General features: G+C 38.1%; 1 protein-coding gene and 1 long non-coding RNA gene across 5 annotated transcripts in view; one reads left to right on the top strand and one right to left on the bottom strand.

Moving 5' to 3' along the window:
- Nucleotides 1-2,998: 2,998 nt before the first annotated feature.
- On the bottom strand, nt 2,999-7,021 carry LG05H6orf141 (linkage group 05 C6orf141 homolog). Of its 3 annotated transcripts, none has more exons than XM_074333055.1 (2): nt 3,270-7,021; nt 2,999-3,169 (listed from the first exon to the last, which is right to left on the bottom strand). In XM_074333055.1, exon 1 carries the CDS (start codon nt 6,913-6,915, stop codon nt 6,325-6,327), a length of 591 nt encoding a protein of 196 aa, XP_074189156.1. In that variant the 5' UTR covers nt 6,916-7,021; the 3' UTR covers nt 2,999-3,169; nt 3,270-6,324. The 3 variants fall into 3 exon arrangements, with proteins under 3 accessions (XP_074189156.1, XP_019590140.2, XP_019590144.2); XM_019734581.2 differs by having other exon boundaries at nt 2,999-5,250; nt 6,012-7,021; XM_019734585.2 differs by having other exon boundaries at nt 2,999-3,578; nt 6,012-7,021.
- Nucleotides 7,022-7,074: 53 nt separating this feature from the next.
- The window catches only part of LOC141571662 (uncharacterized), a 25,235-nt gene continuing 13,201 nt past the window's right edge, over nt 7,075-19,108 (top strand). Inside the window, exons 1-2 of one of the 2 annotated variants that reach the window (XR_012496632.1) lie at nt 7,075-7,360; nt 13,387-13,551. This is a non-coding gene — a long non-coding RNA (uncharacterized LOC141571662). The remainder of the gene's footprint in view (nt 7,361-13,386; nt 13,552-19,108) is intronic. The other variant, XR_012496631.1, reaches the window with a different exon arrangement.

Genomic DNA, 19,108 nt, shown 5'->3' with positions numbered 1-19,108 from the left:
CTGGTTCTTCTAGTTTCTAACTGTCTTCAAGATAGTTCTAAAATTAATTACTAGACTGAGTATATAAATGGACCATGTACAGACCATAGATAATAATATACAAAAAAAAAAAAAGACAGAAAGGAGTCTTAGTAAAGACCACTGGCTTGGGTTCGATATAATTTATTGTGTTCTATGTCTTCTCGTTTTTTGTTTGTTTGTTTTTGTTTTAATAAAAGACTAAAGCCTAGTTAGGATGAAAAGTGAACTAAAGAATAACAACAATAGCTAATTTTGACTATTGTATGCCTGTCACTGTATTTTTAACTTACTCCTAGGGAAAAAACCCTATGAGTTTGATGTTATTTATCAGATTGTAGAACTCTGACCTACAACGTCTGGAGCAACTAGCCTGTGAAGCCAAACCATAACCAAACGCAATTGAGAAGCCCCTCTAGGTAGCCTGCTTCCAGCTTCCAACCAGAGCATAAATGAAGCTATCCTTTTTTTTCACTGTTGTCGAAAAAAAATTACACCAAAGTTAAACAGGAAAGGAAGACTTTATTCAAGACTATTGCAATACGGGAGACAGATTGAACTCAACTTCTTTGAAACAAAAGGTGGGAGAGTTTTTAAGCACTGGGGTGAGCTAGTCGAAAAGTACTGGAAGACAATGGAGGGGAGGCTGGTCAAAGCCAGTAAGCCATGGTGTTTGTTAACTGATGCTTATGAAGTTGGGCTCCTACTCTCTCAGAGACTGTGTGTTAGGAGTCCTATCTTTCTTGATTACATTTCAAAAGGATGGCTTCCAGGACCTTGATAAAGACATTATCTAGGAAGTAGAGGTTGAGATTTACACCTCAAAGGGCAGTGAAAGAATTTATGCTTGCATGTTTTCTCAAGTTAATACTCTAAGAAAAGGGAGGTCAGGAGCCTACAATTAGGTAGAAACCTTTCAAGTTTAGTCAAGCTGAGGATAACGTGAAGGTTATTTTAGTTACCATAAAGTTTCCCCACTGCCCAGCCTGCCTTTGCTTCCCAGCCAAGGACAAGTGATGCTGGCTGACTCTCTTCTATACCAAGCACTGAATAAACATCCTGTTGGTCCTACTTTTCTGAAAGCTGCAGTCTCCTAAAAGTACTCATTCTGTCTTATACTCAGAATCTGAGTTAAAATTTAATGTTAATTTCTTGCTTTGCAGCTAACCAAATCTTAGGCTTTGTTAACTATTGGCTGCATAGTGCTCAAGAACTGATCATAATCCCTCAGTCTTTCCAAAGTAAACTGGACTGTTTCTTTTGTTCATCTATAGAAGTTACAAAGATTTTCGCTCTCCCTAACTAAAGATGAAAGAAGATTAGAGTTACAAAGATGTCCAGATGTTCAGCCTTTTGTTTTCTTACCTGAATCAGTTGATTCAAATTCAGGCTCCACCTTTCCCCCCCACACTCTTGTAATTCATTACAAGTGACTGACAAGCCCTAACTCCTGCAGAAGTGTTGCAATTGTGCTTTCTTTAATGACTTCCTGCCTTTCTTCCCTTAGGGGTTTTTAAAACTTTTTTCACATTCTTAGATAAGAACCACATTTCTTAACTATAGTCCTGTGACATGTAGATCGAGAGGGACCAGTATAAGGTAGTGGTCCCATAAGATTATAATAGAGCAGAGAAATTCCTATCACCAAGTGCTTCATAGCTGTTCTAGCGTCATCCTGCAAAGCATTACTCACGTGTTTGTGGTGATGCTGGTGTAAACAAACCTCTTACACTGCCAGTTATATAAAGGTACAGTACATACAACTATGTACAATACATAATATTTGGTAATGACAATAAATGACTATATAACTGGTTTATAAACTTCCTATATTATACTTATTATTTTACAGCATACTCTAAGTACAAACAAAAGTTTGCTATGAGACAGTATGCTGTTACGCCAGCAGCGGCCTCATACATTTCATGCTTATCGTGTCTTTTGATTGCATCATATTCTCTAGTGCTTGATTTAATCTTGTGCTGTTTTGTAAATGTAGCGTAGCCTAAGTGGACGGAGTTTATCAAGTCAACAGTAGTGTACAGTGATGTCCTAGGCCTTCACATTCACTCCCCACTCACTCACTGACTCACCCAGAACAACTTCCCATCCTGCAAACTCCACAGGGGTACCATTTTTTATCTTTTATACCATATTATCACTGCCTTTTCTATATTTAGATACACAAATACTTGCCATTGTGTTATAAGTGCCCACAGTATTCAGTACAGTAACATGCTGGACAGGTTTGTAGTTACGAGCAACAGACTGTACCACATAGCATAGGTGTGTAGGAGGCCGTACCATCTAGGTTTCTGAGTGTACCTTATGATGTTCGAACAAAGATGAAAACACCCAAAATGAAAAAACACATTTCTCAGAACATATGTATCTGTCTTTAAGGAACACACGACTATAGTTTTAACTCCAATAATCAATGTTTTAGTGGGGAAAACTTTAGAATAATAAGGCTTAAAAAAAAATTACAAAGCTTGTTAGCGATCTCTTTGCCAATTCACAAATCAGTATACACTTGCTTTCACTTTTGTAATCTCTAAGTGTTTTCATAATTCTCCAAAGTATTATTTTCATGGGATTGTTAATAATTAATGGGAAAAATAGAAAAAAATTAAAACTTTAGTTTTTGTAAGTGACAAAGTATGATACAGAACTATATACAGTGTACGTGTCAATGTTTCTCAGACTTTAATGTGAATCACCCAGGAACCTTGTCAAGGTACAAACTGATTCAGCAGATCTGGGGCGGGGCTGACACGTCTACCAACTTTCTTGGAGATGCCTGTGCTGCTGTTCACAGACTACACCTTGAGTAGCACCAGTGTAGTTAGTTTATATAAAGGCAATATTCATATTTTATATATAATTCATGCTCAGAAAAGTGTTATATACAAGTACACATAAAAATAGAATAAAAGAAATAAAACCAGACTGCAAACATACCAAATATTAAAAGAGATTTGGGGTTATGGGTGAGGTTTTGTTTTTATTCCATTTTTCTTTTCCCCACAAAATAATAGTTCTTCAAATTTTTCTGTAGTGAATACAAATTTTTCTTTTAATAGAAAGCTTTTTCTTTTTCTTTTCTTTTCTTCTTCTTTTTTTTTTTTTAAAGCAAGAGCCACATCTAGTCCTGGTGACAAACAACAAGAGTAAGAGCAGCAAGTCAAATGTAATGAATCTCAAAATGATGGAGGCTGTGGATAAAGATTTTAAGAGAGGTTGACACTTGCCTGATCCATGGTGGTTATGTGACTGTGATATTTGTCTTATGGTCACTTGAGTGGCCAGGCGGCTTCTGGAAGTCCTTGCTGCCAATCATCCAGCTAAGACAATTTCAGATGATCACATTTTTCGGTGAGGTGGCGGTGAGACCAAAAAGCCAAGACCCAGCCATGCTCAGAGATATCTTTGTACTGATGATGAGCAAGTGAAACTTGGATGCCCAAGTTTCACTTTTGGATTCACTCCCAGGACACTGTGAAGAGGAAAAGATTCCGCAGGCTCCTCCCACGACAGGGTTCGGCTTGGATCAGGACAATCTGTGAAGCAAATTCCACAGTACTTCAGCTTACTACTTTTCATACCAGTCAGGCATCTGTCTAAAGGAAATCTATGACCATGTTGCAGGTAGTTAACAGAAAGGTTGGTAAGTGCTTTAAAAGGGATGTTTAAAGGAGATACAATTAAGCCAAACATATTTGGATTAAAGGAGTTAAGCTGACTTGAATAAATATATTTTAAAATAAAGGAGATAAAATGAAAACTGTACCCATTCTGCTTTTCTGAGACAACAGGACATGACAGGTTTTAAAGAAAGTATTCAAAGGTCCTGGGCCAACAAGGGCTAAGCAGAGTGAAACCCCTGCAGACTCAGGCCTGGTGCAGGTTAGGCTTTGAACATTAGGCTGAATCTTTGTCACAAGCTCTGGGGGCCATTTCTAAGGAATTTAAGGAATATATTTACTGATCCATTAAATGTGGCGGAAAACTAGAAATAAGTCTTTTCTTTCAGCAATGCAGAAAAAAATAAAAGCCCCAGCTTGAGTTCTATATGGATTTCTTGTATTGTATGCTTTCTGCTGTTTTTTATTAAATAAAAGACTTAAGCCTGGTTAGGATGAAAGTGAATTATACAATAACACTAGGTAGTAATAATAATAACCACTAACTTTGAGCATTTATTTTATGTCAACCATTGTTCTAAGTATTTTTTATTTAACTTAATCCTAGAAGAAGAAAAAAAAATCTATGAAGTTGATAGTACTTATTATCCCTATTTAACAAATAAGGACACAGAGGCACAGAGAGGTCAAACACCTACCCAAAGTCACAGTAAGAGGTGGGGCAGTTTTGAACCCAAGAAGCTGAACTCTAGAGTTTGCCTCCATGGGGAAGGCAACCCAATGATCAGTGTTCAAGAGGCTTTTCCTGTTGACTATATTCAATGTTCTATTGCACGGGGCATATGATGACTTACAACCAGATTTATTAAGTCGGGTCTGAAATTTGTGTGCCAAGAAGTTTCACCTCACATAGGAGTCCCACAGGGATGCTGGGGGAAAAAAGACAACTCACTTTATGGGGCCTATACTACCTTTTCTACCTACCAAGTGGTTTTGAACACAGACGAGCTCAGGTCCTGAATTCCTCACTTAAGTGAGGGTCTCATGGGCCTGAGAACTGCTAGTGGTGACTCTCCAGCCAACAGACCTTGCAGGACTCAGGGACATCAAGGTGATTCTACTACTTCCCATAAACATGAGTCAGAAAAACCAGGAAGCCCTCAGTTATCTTTGACTCCTTAGAAGTCCTTCTAAAAGACATTCCAGTCTTCAGGAGAGATGATCATATTCTTGTCTATTTAGTAAGCAAATGCCATTAACTTGCTGTGTGACCTACACAAGCCACATGACCTCTAGGTCTCACCTGTAAAATAGGGACATACCTTACCTATCTTGGCTGCTAGGAGGCAAGAAGTGGATCAGACATTTGAAGGCATTTTAAGCTCTAAACTGAAAACAAAGGGCAAAGACGGAGGAAGAGGGGGGCAGGGGGAACTGTTCAACAGTTTGCTCCTCAAAAGCCAAGCCAAGTCCCATTCATCGTGTTACTTCCTCCAGTAACTGAATCCTACCCCATCAGCAGTGCTGTAAGCTGCTGGTCTCCAGAGGGACTGCTCTGCTTCTCAGATTTCCAAACCAGATCAAACTACTAAAGGGTTAATAAAGACGGTATTTAATAAAAAACAAATACAATAAAAATGAGTTGTTTCCATAGCACCAGAAGAAACTTGTTTCAACAACATCAGAAAAGGTGTATTTTCAATCCAGTATTGACTACAAATTTTATTAATAAAGAACTATGGTCAAAAATAAGATATATAGTCATGTTATGGCAAAGTACACATTTCTATCTATCAGAAGATTTATCTGCAGTGTTTTAAACATTAAAATAATTTAAAAATTCAGATTAAAGGCATTTTTATTGGACTAAATTGGACACTTTCGGGTAAAGCCCTTTTAAATGGTATTTTACCGTCAAAGCTCAGTTTTCTGTTCTCCCTTTTCCCCCCTAAGCTCCTCTCTTCCTAACACTTAAATGTGAAAAAAAACAGAAAGAAAAATGTGCACATCAGAAGAGAGTAAAAAGAAAAAAAAATCTGTTTACTTGCTGCTTTGTTTTAATTTTCGCTTTTCTTTCTGCTTTCTTTGTCAACTTTTAAAACAAACCTCTCTCCCCATTTACTCTCATTCCCTTTGCAGAGAAGAGACCTCAAACTTCATTTCTGCTTTTAGGTCTTAAGAGAAAGTGTGGAGGCAGAAAAGAGATCAGTTGAGAGGTAGTGCAAAATGATAATTAACAAATTTTATTTCGAAACTCCCACGTTCTGCTAACTTCAAAATACCTTTTCTTCCCCTCTTCTGAATGACTTCACAGTATTTAAACCACAAAAGAGGTATTAGGTTGCTTACAGTTATTCTTCAATTTTTATTGGGTGCCATCATCAGCCTCCCCGAAGCGCCGCGCCAGCTCTTAAAAGGTCCTGGTTGTTGGTTAATTGCAGGTTGGGGTTTCCGGAAGAGCATTTTCTTTTCTAGAGGATTATCGCTCACCCACCAGCCCGGCACATTCCACCGGCTCCTTCTTCTTGTTTAATCTCCTCGGGGAATCAGGTCCTTGGGGGAAGTGAAAAGAGCGTCTCTTTGCGGCGTGGACGCGGGGTGCCTCTCTCTGTGCCAAGAGCTCGCGAGGTTCGCCAGGGGTCCCTGCTCCCCACAATCTGCTTCACTCCTTGTTGGTGCGAAAAGAGACCGCGGAAATGGAGTGCTCCTCGGTCCGTGTGGTCATGCTGCCCTTCGTCCACCCGGTCCACTCGACTTCTCGTGTCACATGATAATCCACGACCCGCACGAGCACGGATTTGGGTCGGGCTGCGGAGTCCGGCGGCGGATCTCTGGAGGGAGCATCTGTACTGCTGCTAGAAATTCGCTTTTCTCGTGGTAAGAGAGGAGAAGGGCAGTCAGATTCCTGGTCGTCTCCGCTCGCCTGGGAAAGGTCCTCCCCACCGGCCACTTCTTCCCGTGCAGGATCCCCTTGGTACCCCAAACCCCTCTCTGGGTGAAGAAGAAAGAGCACTTTCTCTCTGACCCAGGACAGGTAGTCCAGGTTCTCTCCGGCCCGAAGGTCCTCGTGGGCGCCGCCCGAGCTTCCGCTCGCCCCGGCCGCCGCGGGATTCCGGGTGCCCGCGGCCAGGGGAGCCCTGCGCCCCATCTCGCGCAGAGGGGACCCCGCGCGCCCCAGGCGGCCGGCAGAGTCCGTGGTACACGTAGCTCCGCGGGGACCCAGGGCCCCCATCCTGGTAGGAGGATCATTCATTCGTTGGTTGTTTCACTGGTTCGCGCAGCAAACTCCCGCTGAGTTCTCGAAAACGCGGGACTAGCAGCCCTGGGTGTGGTCAGCTCGGCCCCCCGGACGCCCCGCCCGCCGGAGCAGGAGAAGCCAGCAGCCTTAGGCCAATTTGCGGCTGAACCCCGCCCCCTCACTCTCTCCACCCTTTACGGCCTCTACCTTGCGGCTTTCTAGCCATTTAAAGACAAAAAGCTTGACATCCCTGGATCGCTCCTCCCCTTTTTATTCTGGACCCTAACCCTGCTGCCTTTGTCGTATTTCTGGTTCTATCCACTCTTACTTCTCAGCTCAGTTTCCACCTTCCGTGTTTCTCCAGAGCTGAGTCGCAAAGCACCCTCGTACTCCAACCTTTGAAATGCCCAACAAAGTGCGTCTTCCCAAGAACGCTCCTCCAAGTGAAGGAACAAGGAAGGTAAAAAAAATATATGTTACCTGACTTAAATTCTTCTGGAAAAGGGTTTAGTGTCCACTCTGAATCTACCCCCACCGTGCTGCCAAGATAATCGAATGTAGATCAAAAGATCAGATTGGGAAAGTTGAAGCCTTTGAGAAAAGGCTTTTGGTTTGTTTATTCTTCCTTTGGAATGCGAGGATTTGTAGCACAGTGGTTATATTGAATGCTCATCCCAGGAATGGGCTTAGTGCCTTTCATCAAACGGAAATAACAAAACTCTAAATGAACTTTAGGATTTAAAATGTGTGTTCATGTCTTTTTTTCAACTTTCCCCTTCACTCTTCCCACGCCCCTTTTCTTTAACTACAGGTGAAAATAATTGTATCTCTATGTAGACCTTTGGAATCTACCTATTGCCAGGCCCTCTGCTACACTCATCTTTGCCAGAGGTTAATGCGGAAAGCTGATACCAGAAAACGGGGAGCTTAGTTTGTGATTTCCAATCCATCCTTGATAAGAGGTGTTTGTTTTATTAGGAGATGCTCACTGCTTTCCCGACTGCTTCAGAAAAGTGACTGCAACAGTAGAAATTTCTGCCCATAAACGAAAGATCAAGTAGTATGGTGAAAGAGAACTTTCTGATATCAGCCAAGTCATAAAACAGAACAAAAGAATGTTGTAGGTGGTGTGAGGAAAACTTGGTCAAATCTGGCTGATTAGATGCCTGACCTTGGCCTGGTTACTGCTAAGTCACAGCCCACTAAAGTTTTTGAGTGGTTTAGACTAAAATTGTTCTAAGCCCTCTATATATATAAACTCATGTATTCTCTACAACAAACTAAGGAAGTAGTACTATTGCTGTAGTCTCCTTGAGAAGTTTGAAGAACAGGGAGGTTAAGTATTTGCTCAAGGTCAAGCACTGATGAACAGGGGAGCCAGGATTCTAACATTTTAAAATGCTTGCTCCTATTTTAAATTACCTTCCTATCATAAGCCTATGACTTTATGTTCTTTTCTGTTCATTTACTTAAACAGTAATGACTGAGTGTGTGCTAAATGTCAGCCACTGTTCTAGATGATGGGAATATCTGGGAGAACAAGGCAAATTGCCTATCCTCTTGAAGTTTTCATTCTTTATATGTAGTAACATACATCAGATCCTCTGTCCAGAAGTAGGAAGTAATAAATTAACAGTAATGTACATGAAAATCACCCGCAGATTAGTGCCCTACTTAATGTCAGATTATGTTCTTACAGATTTGGAGTAGGGCTTAGAATGTGGATTTTTTTTACCAGCAATTCTGCTAGTAGTGATCCATGGTCAACATTATGAGTAACATCACCCAAAATCTGCGTAGATAAACTCTATGCCTTTTTTGCTGCTTTCAAGTGGCAATAAGAACACCGTATTTTCCTTCCTTGCAGGAATATTGGGAGAATTGCAATGAGGATATCTATATTCTGAGGGAGCCCTAATGTAAACCACAAGATTTATTGCCTTCAATATTCAATATTACAATATTGGGAAATAGGGAAAACCTATTTGCTGAGGAATGAGACAGACTCACCATCATATAGCATCTGAATTTCCAGGTGTCAACAAGTTGTGCATAAATACATACAGAGAAAATGCTAAATAAATTGAACTTCTAAGAGATAAAGTCTGAAAAGAATGTAAACCAGAGAAAAAGATTTATATGCTTCCAGGATAGTGGTGTCTGCTGTGTTTTAATCTCAAAGTACCAAAAAGGCTGATAAAGGTTGCTAAAGTGAACCCATTTTGCTTCCTCTCTGAATTGCCTATTATAGTTGCAAATATGCAGGCCAGCGAGGGATAGTAAAACAATTTATATCTCTGGGGTCTGAAAAGTGATGGCAGACCCTGCCCTGGCAGAATCAAAAAGAAGTCTGCCTTTGATAACTCAGTCTCCCAAAGACCAGACCCTCTTATTTTGCCTTTTAGATTCAGAAGTTATTTTAAATTCTTATACTATACTATCATTCTCAGTTATTCTAGTACCTTTGCCTTTAGAAGGTTTACCCTCCACTGGCAGAACTCGGGCTTTATTGTATACCCATAGTAATATTTTATCACTCTTTTTCTATCCAATTTTAAATTCTTGACCTTAAAAAGTAATCTAGTAAACGGTTTTTCATTTGTGAAAAAGTGAAAACAACAACAAAAACAGCCCTACTGGCAGCCAGGCCATATTGGTACCAACTGAACATAATCAATACTTACAAAATATAAACATTGTCCATGTTAAGGACACTCGGTGACCAGAGACAGGGAGGCTACAAAGCCATAAAAAAGATTAACCATCCTCATCTTATGGTTAACATAACTGACTATGGCTGCTTTACCAATAATGCCTCTAGTCTATTCCTGCTTCCTCTCATTGCCTAGATAAAAATTACCAAGGTTCCTGTTCTCTTAGTAACCCCACTTCTTGACAACATCTAATCAAGCACTAGCTCCTCTTCTTTAGTTAGAGTCATCCAGCTTAAGTCTAAATCCTATGAGAAGTTCCTCCCAATTCCACTTAATGAGATGTCCCATAATTTCTCAAGGGCACATTCTTACTTGCTGAAGCAAGATAAATAAAGCTAACTTAATTTTTAGGGCAGGTATGTTCCTGCTGGTCTTTGGCTTCTGGCACTTAACATTTATCAATTTGGAAAGCACATAGTGCCGTGCCCCCAAATGAAGTAGAAATATATGTTGGGGTAGGGGGAGGGTGGGGTGAAAAATGAGGGGCAAACTGGGGCCAGAATGGATTTGTAGTTGTTTGGCTACTAACAGCTCGAGGTGGCTCTGGCATTAGGAAATGAATCAATACACCTATGGAATCAATACATTAATCAAATAAAGTAATACATTAATAGTGTTTCACTGTTAAAACTTAAGAGATGCAGAAAGTTGTGGAAAATGGAGTGAGTGATAAAGAAGAATTTTTCTATTTCAGCATATTAGCTACAGTTTGCATTTCACTATCTGGTTCTAAAGTTAACATGATCCCGTTCTATAGGGATCCTTGGTACATCGGCAAAATAAGAGCCTATTGGTGCCTTTGGCAACAGAATTCACAATTCAGGCAACAGCCATTCTTTCAGCAAAGACTCTTAGGCTTACTTACTCTTATTGAGTCGGTGAGTAAATAAATTTGTTCAGATAATGCTTTTCATCTTTAGAAATAAATGAGTCTTCTATTAAGAAAAGTCGTGTTCATGCACACGTATCAATTGTATCAGGAAATAGGTGATTGGTGGTTCTCAGAGATGGCTGTTCATGAAGCTCTGGCCTCTCCTGATACTGTTTCAGTAAGTCAGATGAGAGGGAGTGGGGGAAGTGCAAGCAGTAATATTTTTTCAAGCCACCCTGTCTGAAATGACTAATGGACCACTAGATAATGGAGCTTATTTATTGTTGGCTAGGTATGCATCCACCATGAATAACTACATGAATAATTCTTGCTAAGTAAATGCAAGAATTTCTGTTTCTAGGAATTTACAGTTAGGTTGGGGAGACAAAACTAATAGACATGAAACAGCTAAATTTCCCAATTTGAATGAGATGTACTACATCATTAGTTTTCAAACTTGATTGCACGTTAGAATTACCTGGGGAGTGTTAAAAAAATTATGTTATCTGGTCCACCCTAAAAGATTTTGATTCAGTGAGACTGGGGTGGGGATGAGGGGCAGCTTGGGCACTGGTAAGTTGAAAAATAACTTCCCAAATGATTCTAACATGCCACCAGGTATGGGAACCACTGAATTAGATTATCTTTAAGGCTATGACACTAAGGAAAGAAAAATTAAGCATAAGATGTACTGGAACCACAAACAGCAAAAATAATTTAGAGTGAAGAAATCTAGTAAAGGGACGAAAGGCTTTATGTAATAAATGGAATTCTATCTGTATTGGTTTGGGTGCTTTGGTTGGAAGATATAGAAACCAATTTCTATGGACTGAATTGTGTTATCCCCCAAATTCATACATTGAAGCCCTAACTTCCAATATGACAGTATCAGGAGATAGCATCTTTAGGAGGTAATTAAGATTAAATGAAATGGTAAGGGTGGGGGCCTAACCCCGCAGGGCTATGGCCTTATTAGAAGAAGAGAGATCCTCTCTCACTACCATGTGAGGACATAGCGAGAAGGTGGCCATCTATAAGTCAGGAAGGGAACTCTAACTACCCCACCATGCTGGCACCCTGACCTCAGACTTCAGGCTTCCAGAACTGTGAGAAAAGAAATTTCTGTTGTTTAAGCCACTCAGACTATAGTATTTTGTTATGGCAACCTGAAGTGGTTGATGGTACCAACTCTAATTTAAGGAAAATAGGCTTTATCATAAGGCTATTAGGATACTTGGGAAAGCAGGAGTACAAGACTTTAAAATGGGTAGAAATGAAAATTTTTGCAGAAGGATAGGAACTTGATACCATAGGAAGAGATTCCACTGCTGGGTTGAATGAATGCCATCTCTCTCACTTGTCCTTGTGGCATTTAGGAGTCAAATTCCCACTCAGAAACATCCAACTGGTTGAGTTTATGCAACCTGCTTACCCCTTGACAATACAGGACAGCAAAAGAAAAGGACTTCCCTTTGAAGTCCTAAACCTAAACTGTCTCCCTCTCTTAGTCTACAATGGCATATAAGCCTCAACTACCCAATGTGTCCTAGCGTCTCATATTCTAATTGTACCCCCATATGTACATATGCAATACATTGGGACATCTCTCCTGTTAATCTGTCGCATGTTAATTTAATTATTATTCCAGCCAGAAGAACTTAGAAAGGTGGGAGGACATTTTATTTTTCTGCTCCCACAACTGCAAGGGATGACTCAAGTAGCACTCTGAGTAATAGCAGCTTAAATGAGACTTTAAAATTGTAACTCATTCTCAGCTGCTTGCGTTATCCAAACTTTTATCCTCATCCTGTGAGAGATGAGGATATAAGACAGGGCTCTCTCACTGAGTATGAGTAAGGAACTGATGAAACAGAAAATTGTATCATTAGTGATGGAGTCAGCATTTAGTGATGATGAAAATAATAATAAAGACCCAACATTCTTTACTCTACATCAATCTGGAGCATAAACAAAAGTTCAACACCAGCATGTGGTGTTATTCTGGTGTTATATTCTGGTGTTATTCCAGAGATAATTTTATCTTTGACTCAATATGAGTGAATTAATATTTATTAAATATGTTAAATAAAATAATCACTTGGATTAGTAAAATAAAGGTCATACTCTTAATATCCAATTGTGATTAGATTATAATAAAGAAATTTTAAGGGGCAAGGCAATTTTTCTTCCAATTACATTATTATATTAATCAATGTACATGTGATCAAGTTAGGGCTATGACAGCTGTGGAAATCCTTAATAATATTTTACATCCAGAGAGACTTCATTCCCCAAGTAACTAAGCTGTTATAATGGGCTACGCTATATTGACAAAGCACAGTGGGTGGAAAATAATGAATCTCTTGTTTAGCAAGTTTGCAACAAGTTGATCTGGAATGTCCATGAACTCAAAGAAACTGTTAGTAATAATCCCTCTTTATATCTTGCACATGTTTCATAATTCCCCCTTCAAGGGCAAGGCTTGGCCAAAATGGTACGATTTGGTCATTAGTAACGCCATTGCCTATCTCTACTCCCCCCTCTTTCTCAACTTTTATATAAAAAACAATCCTATGTACTTTTCTTATTTTCTTTCTTTAATTTTTTTTTTAATTGGGGAATATTGGGGAACAGTGTGTTTCTCCAGCGCCCATCAGATCCAAGTTGTTGTCCTTCAATCTAGTTGTGGAGGGTGCAGCTCATTGGCCCCTGTAGGAACCAAACCGGCGACCTCGGTGTTAAGAGCACAGCACTCCAACCACCTGAGCCACCCAGCCACCCCTGGTTTAATACTTTTGATAGCTATCCTTTCCTCTGACTATGCTTTGTGTCTCTTTTGCCTTTTCTCTGCACCTTTTCCTCCTTTTTTTAAATTCATTTTTTTTTTTTTCTTTTATACAGATCCGTCCTTACTTTCTAATGTGATATAGTGCAGAATTTAAGAGTGTGAATGGCGGAGCCAAACTCCCTGGATTTAATTTCTACCCTTGCTATATATTAGCTGCACTACTTTAGGCAGCACACTTACCCTTTCTTGTACCCAGTTTACTCATCTGAAAAGAGGAGGTAAGAATAGTACCAATCTCATACGGTTGTTGAGATGGAGTTACTATATGTAAAGTCTCTAGAATAGTGTCTGCCACATAATAAATGCCATTTCCTCTAGAAATGAAGGAAGGAAGGGATTTTTGTTTATTTTGTTCACTGAAATGTGAATCATCACTGCTATATCCCCAATACCTAGAAGAGTGACTGACATCGTGGTTGAATCAATATTATATTTCTACTATATTTATTTTTATGTTTTCGTTTTTTTCTTTAGAGCCCTGCTTTGTCTTTCTTTCCTCTTGACACCTCTTTGTTTCAACGTCTGCATTTTTTTGCCTCTCATGTTTCCATCTATTGTTGACCTGAATTGTCTCCTATGTCTGGGTTTAAGGTTTTTGAGTAGAATAAAACATAGCACTTCAATATTTATTAATAATTCTTAGTCATGAGGTTACCAATGAAAAGATTAACAAGAAATCCTTAGTTCAGAAAAGTGAAAATAAAATAACATTTTAAATATAATATTTTACATTAAATTTGTGGTGACTTGTTTGTCATTTGTATACAGTTTGAACTGCCTGCAAATCTGCAACTTTTTACTAATAGTTTTATTTTGATTCAAACATGAAAAAATGGGTATAATAAACAGCTGTTGTACCTTTTATCTAGAGACACTAATATTAATATTTTATCATATTTGATATCTCTCTCTCCACACACACACATACACAACTGTAGTACATACATCTCTTCTCTAGGAACCATTTAAAATGGCCCCCAAAATCTGCATTTTAAATTTTATTCCCCAATCCAGAATTCAATAAATGTTCGTGAGTTTCAGTTAGTTGTCTCTTTTAGTCTCGTATAATCTGGAAAGAAGCACTTATATCTTTTCTTTCTTTCCCATGACGTTGACTCTTTTGAAGACTTCAGTTGTCTGATAGTATGTCCCAAATATGGATTTTTCTGATTGTTTCCTTATGATTAGATTCAGATTAAATAGTTTTAGCAAGAATTCTACATGGGTGACATATTGCACTTCTCATTGCGTGTCAGAAGGCATGTAGTGTTAGGTTGTTCCACATCGCCCGCGCTAAGTTTGATCACTTGGTTACGGTGATATTACTAGACATCACCACTATAAAGGTACATTTGATCCTTTATAATTAAGAAGTAAAACTGTGGGATGAAAATGTGATGCCATGTTATTATCCTGTTTCCCAACAGTCATTCATGCATTGACTTTACCATCCGTTAATGATCCTTGCCTGAATCGATTATTAAATTGAATATTGCAAAATAGCAATTTTCTCATTCTTTCTGCATTCCTTAGTAGGTAGTCTTCTGTAAAGAAGGGCTTTTACTTGCCACCCTATGCCCACCCCTCGTTTTCATATAATTGTGGACTCAAGGATGTTTTAAAAATCCATGTATTATAATCCATTCGCATTATTGTTATTTTTGATGGTGTTATATTTGATACCAAATTTGGCAAGTAGGAGGTTTGTGTCATAAGTTCTGTTTCCTTTTGACATAATCACAGTTCCTTACTTTCTTGCCCAAGATGTTCTTTCTGCCACAGACCTGAAATCAACCTTTTCTCCAAGAGTCCTATTTTCCCTGAAAGGTATCTAGAAATTAAGATCTGAGCACTACGGATGTGCATTGGGCATTCTTGTAGGCCTTTCAGTCAACAGAACGAGGCAAAGATGTTATTGTCTAAATCCCAGGTTTATGCATTATTCAAAAGTCAAAACTATATAACCAGGATATATTCAGATATCTCCACTACTTAGAGGTCACTTAAAAAAATCAGTTTCTTCCATATCTTGGCTATTGTAAATAATGTCGCAATGAACATAGGGGTGCACATATCTTTTTCAAATTAGTGTTTTGGATTTCTTTGATAAATACCCAGAAGTGGAATTGCTGGGTCATACGATAGTTCTATTTTTAATTTTTTGAAGAACCTCCACACTGTTTTCCATAGTGGCTACACCAATTTACAATTCCACCAATAGCCAAGATATGGAAGAAACCTAAGTGTCTATCAGTAGACAATTGGATAAAGAAGAGGTGGTACATATATCCAAAGGAATATTACTCAGCCATATAAAAGAATGAAATCTTACCCTTTGAGACAACATGGATGGACCTAGAGGTATTATGTTAGGAGAAAAAAAGTTAGACAGAGAAAGACAAATACCATATGATTTCACTTATATGTGGAATCTAAAAAACAAAATAAATGAACAAACAAAACAGAAACAGAAGAAAAAATAATAGTTAACAAATGGGAAGCAGGATGGGAGGCTCAGTGAAAAAGGTGAAAGGATTAAGAAGTATAAATTTCCAATTATAAAAACAGTCATAGGGATGTACAGTACAGTATAGGGAATATAATCAATAATATTGTAATATCTATGGTGTCAGGTGAGTACTAGACTTATTGGGGTGATCACTTCATAACTAATATAAATGTCTAATCACTATGTTGTACACCTGAAACTAATATAATACTGTATGTCAACTGTAATTGAAAAATTAAAAACAATTTAAAAGAATGAAAAAAATTAGTTGCTGGTTTAATTCTTGTTTCTGTTTGCAAAAATAAGCAGAAATCTATGTTGATAGACATTACTATTATCATTCTTTCTTACAAACTCTTGTTACCTAGTGTTTTCTTTTTAACTGAAAAATGTAGCAGAGAAGTTACTCCAAATTATACCGTAGAGAACTTCCTTACTACTCCCTTGTGCTCCCTTGTGTGCATTCGACTAGACCCTCAAGGATGGGAATTCAAGTTATTTCCCAAAGTGTGCTGTTAGAAGTAATGTCAGAGTGAATAACCCTGTGCACACATTTGTTTTGTATTTATGGAGGGATATTAAGGATAAATTCCTAAAAGTACAATTGCTTGAATAAATGCATATATATTTTATTTAGCTATTCCCGTCACTGGAGTTGTAACATTTCCTAATTCCACTGTCCATGTATGAGTATGCCTGTTTTCTACAGCTTCATCAAAATACAGCTTCCTTTGTATTTTGAATATTTTTTTTCTGTTTGCCAACCTGATAGGTGAGAAATGGTATCACATAATAGTTTAATGGGATTTTTCTTTTGAGTGAAGTTAAACATCTTTTCGTATGTTTAAAGACCGTTTTGTTTTTCTGTGAAGCAACCATGTCTTTTGCGCATTTTTTCTACTGGGTTTGAATATTTTTTCTCCTCTCAACTCTAAGGACTCATTACAAGTTACAGAAAATAGCCCTTTATTTGTGACATCAGTTGCAAATAGTTTCTCCTAGTTCTTATTTGTATTTTGACTTTAGATATGGTATTTTGCCATTGAAAAATCACACATATGCATGAATACATGTATAATTTATTAAAAAAGTTTTTTATTACTTCTGAATTTGGAGTTTCTGAATTTAGAAAGGTATTTCTCATGTTCAGGTTATAGAGGAACTAAACTAGTATTTGAATGACTTCTTTTCTTTTTAAAAGTATGTTGTTTAATCTCCATGTATTTGTGTTTTTCCCGCTTTCTTTTTACAGTTGATATCCAATTTCAAAGCCTTGTGATCAGAGAATATGCATGGTATGATTTCAATCTTCTTAAATTTGTTGAGACTGATTTTATGTCCCAATATATGGTCTATCCTTGAGAATGTTCCATGTACACTAGAAAAGAATGTATAGTCTGATGTTTTAGGATGAAGTGCTCTATAAATGTCAATTATGTCCATTTCATCTAATGTGTCATTTAGGGCTACTATTTCGTTATTTATTTTCTGTTTGGATGATCTATCCATAGCTGTCAATGATGTATTTAAGTCCCCTAGTATAATTGTGTTTTGGTCAATTTCTCCCTTTAGTTCTGTTAGTAGTTGCTTGGTGTATTTCGGTGCTCCCTGATTGGGGGCATAAATATTGATGACTGTTATGTCTTCTTGTTGTACAGTCCCCTTCACCATTATGAAATGTCCATCTTTGTCTCTAGTTATCTTTTTCACCTTGAAGTCTGTTTCATCTGATATCATTATGGCTACACCTGATTTTCTCTGGGTACCATTTGCTTGGAGTGTCAATTTCCACCCTTTCACTTTGAGTCTATGCTTGTCCTTGTAGCTGAGATGTGTCTCTTGGAGACAGCATATGGTTGGGTTTAGTTTTCTGATCCAATCTGCTACTCTGTGCCTTTTTATTGGTGAGTTCAGTCCATTTACATTTAGGGTGATTATTGATATGTGAGGATTTCCTGTCATTCTATCTTTAGTTTTCTGGTAAGGCTGTGTCTCCATTGTTTCTTTGCCTTTTTGTTGTTGTCTATTATTTCTGTGTGGTGGTATTCTATGATGTTTCCCTCTGTTTCTTCTTTTATTTCAGTATATATTTCAGTTCTGGATTTTTTTTGAGTGGTTACCCTTAAGTTTATGTAAAAGAAAGTTTGATATTTAGAGTATTCCATTATCTTCAGCACACTTACTTTCTCCATTCCCATATTCCGGTTCAGGCCTTTACTCTCCCCCTTTTTGAGTTTTGGTTGCCACAAATTGTCCCTGTTGATGGTGGTCGAATAGCCTCCTTTAGTATTTCTTGTAGTGCAGGTCGTGTATTAGAAAATTCCCTCAGCTTCTGTATGTCTGGAAAGGTCTTTATTCCTCCTTCATATCTAAAGAAATTTGGGGAATGGGAATTAGGCTGTTAATTGTAGCTATACTGATATAGAAAAATCCCTCCATCTGTATTTTTTCTATACTATTTTCATTATTCCCCTCTGAAATAATTTTAATGCAACATCGCAGGCTAGAAGGAAGAAATCATGTTTGTAGTTGATGCTATGCTATTCCATTTGCTGTGTTTTCCTTTCAATTTTATTTTCCCCTCCCTCTAGTGTTTACTGAGGTTAAGGATATGGATACAAAACTTGAGGTATTGTCACGGACAACTTAAGGAAATTTAATTCATAATTATTTCATGTTATTTCTCTAAATTCAAATATCACAATAGTGTGTGATTAAACATGTAAAATGAAGAGAACAACTTGTAATATTAGATAAGATTCTGTTTTAGAGAATATATAAATATCCCCCCCACACACACACAATTGCACTGCCTTATCCTGCTCCCAAAGTTCGAGCAGATTGAATTCTCAGTTGTCCCTCTATATGTCCCCTTAGCAGATCTAAGGCAGAATGAATACTCACTCTTGCTAAAATGCAGACGCTAGCAAAACCCCGTCACCATCTACCCAGAGCTGAGCATGTTACCTGAACTGAAGCCGGTCATCATATCAGCATGGCCACCCCATGGACTGGTTGGTATCTCTTACCAAAGGCTCCTCTCTGCCCAGTGAAAGCCATTAAGCTGCTTTCAGAATTATTTACCCCTCTGCTTACTTGCTTCATCCTTACCTTTACAGCTGAATTTTAAATAGATGATATATAACTTTTCTGTAATTGCTGTGCATTTATTATTATTATTATCACATATATAGTTTCTGTATTGGCTATCATAGTTTTCTAGTGTCCCATAGAGTTCCATTGAATGGTTGTACTCTCTTTAATCA

Source organism: Rhinolophus sinicus, linkage group LG05 (assembly GCF_036562045.2).
Source record: "Rhinolophus sinicus isolate RSC01 linkage group LG05, ASM3656204v1, whole genome shotgun sequence".
NCBI classification, from domain to species: domain Eukaryota; kingdom Metazoa; phylum Chordata; class Mammalia; order Chiroptera; family Rhinolophidae; genus Rhinolophus; species Rhinolophus sinicus.
This window is presented reverse-complemented; position numbering and strand designations above follow the sequence as displayed.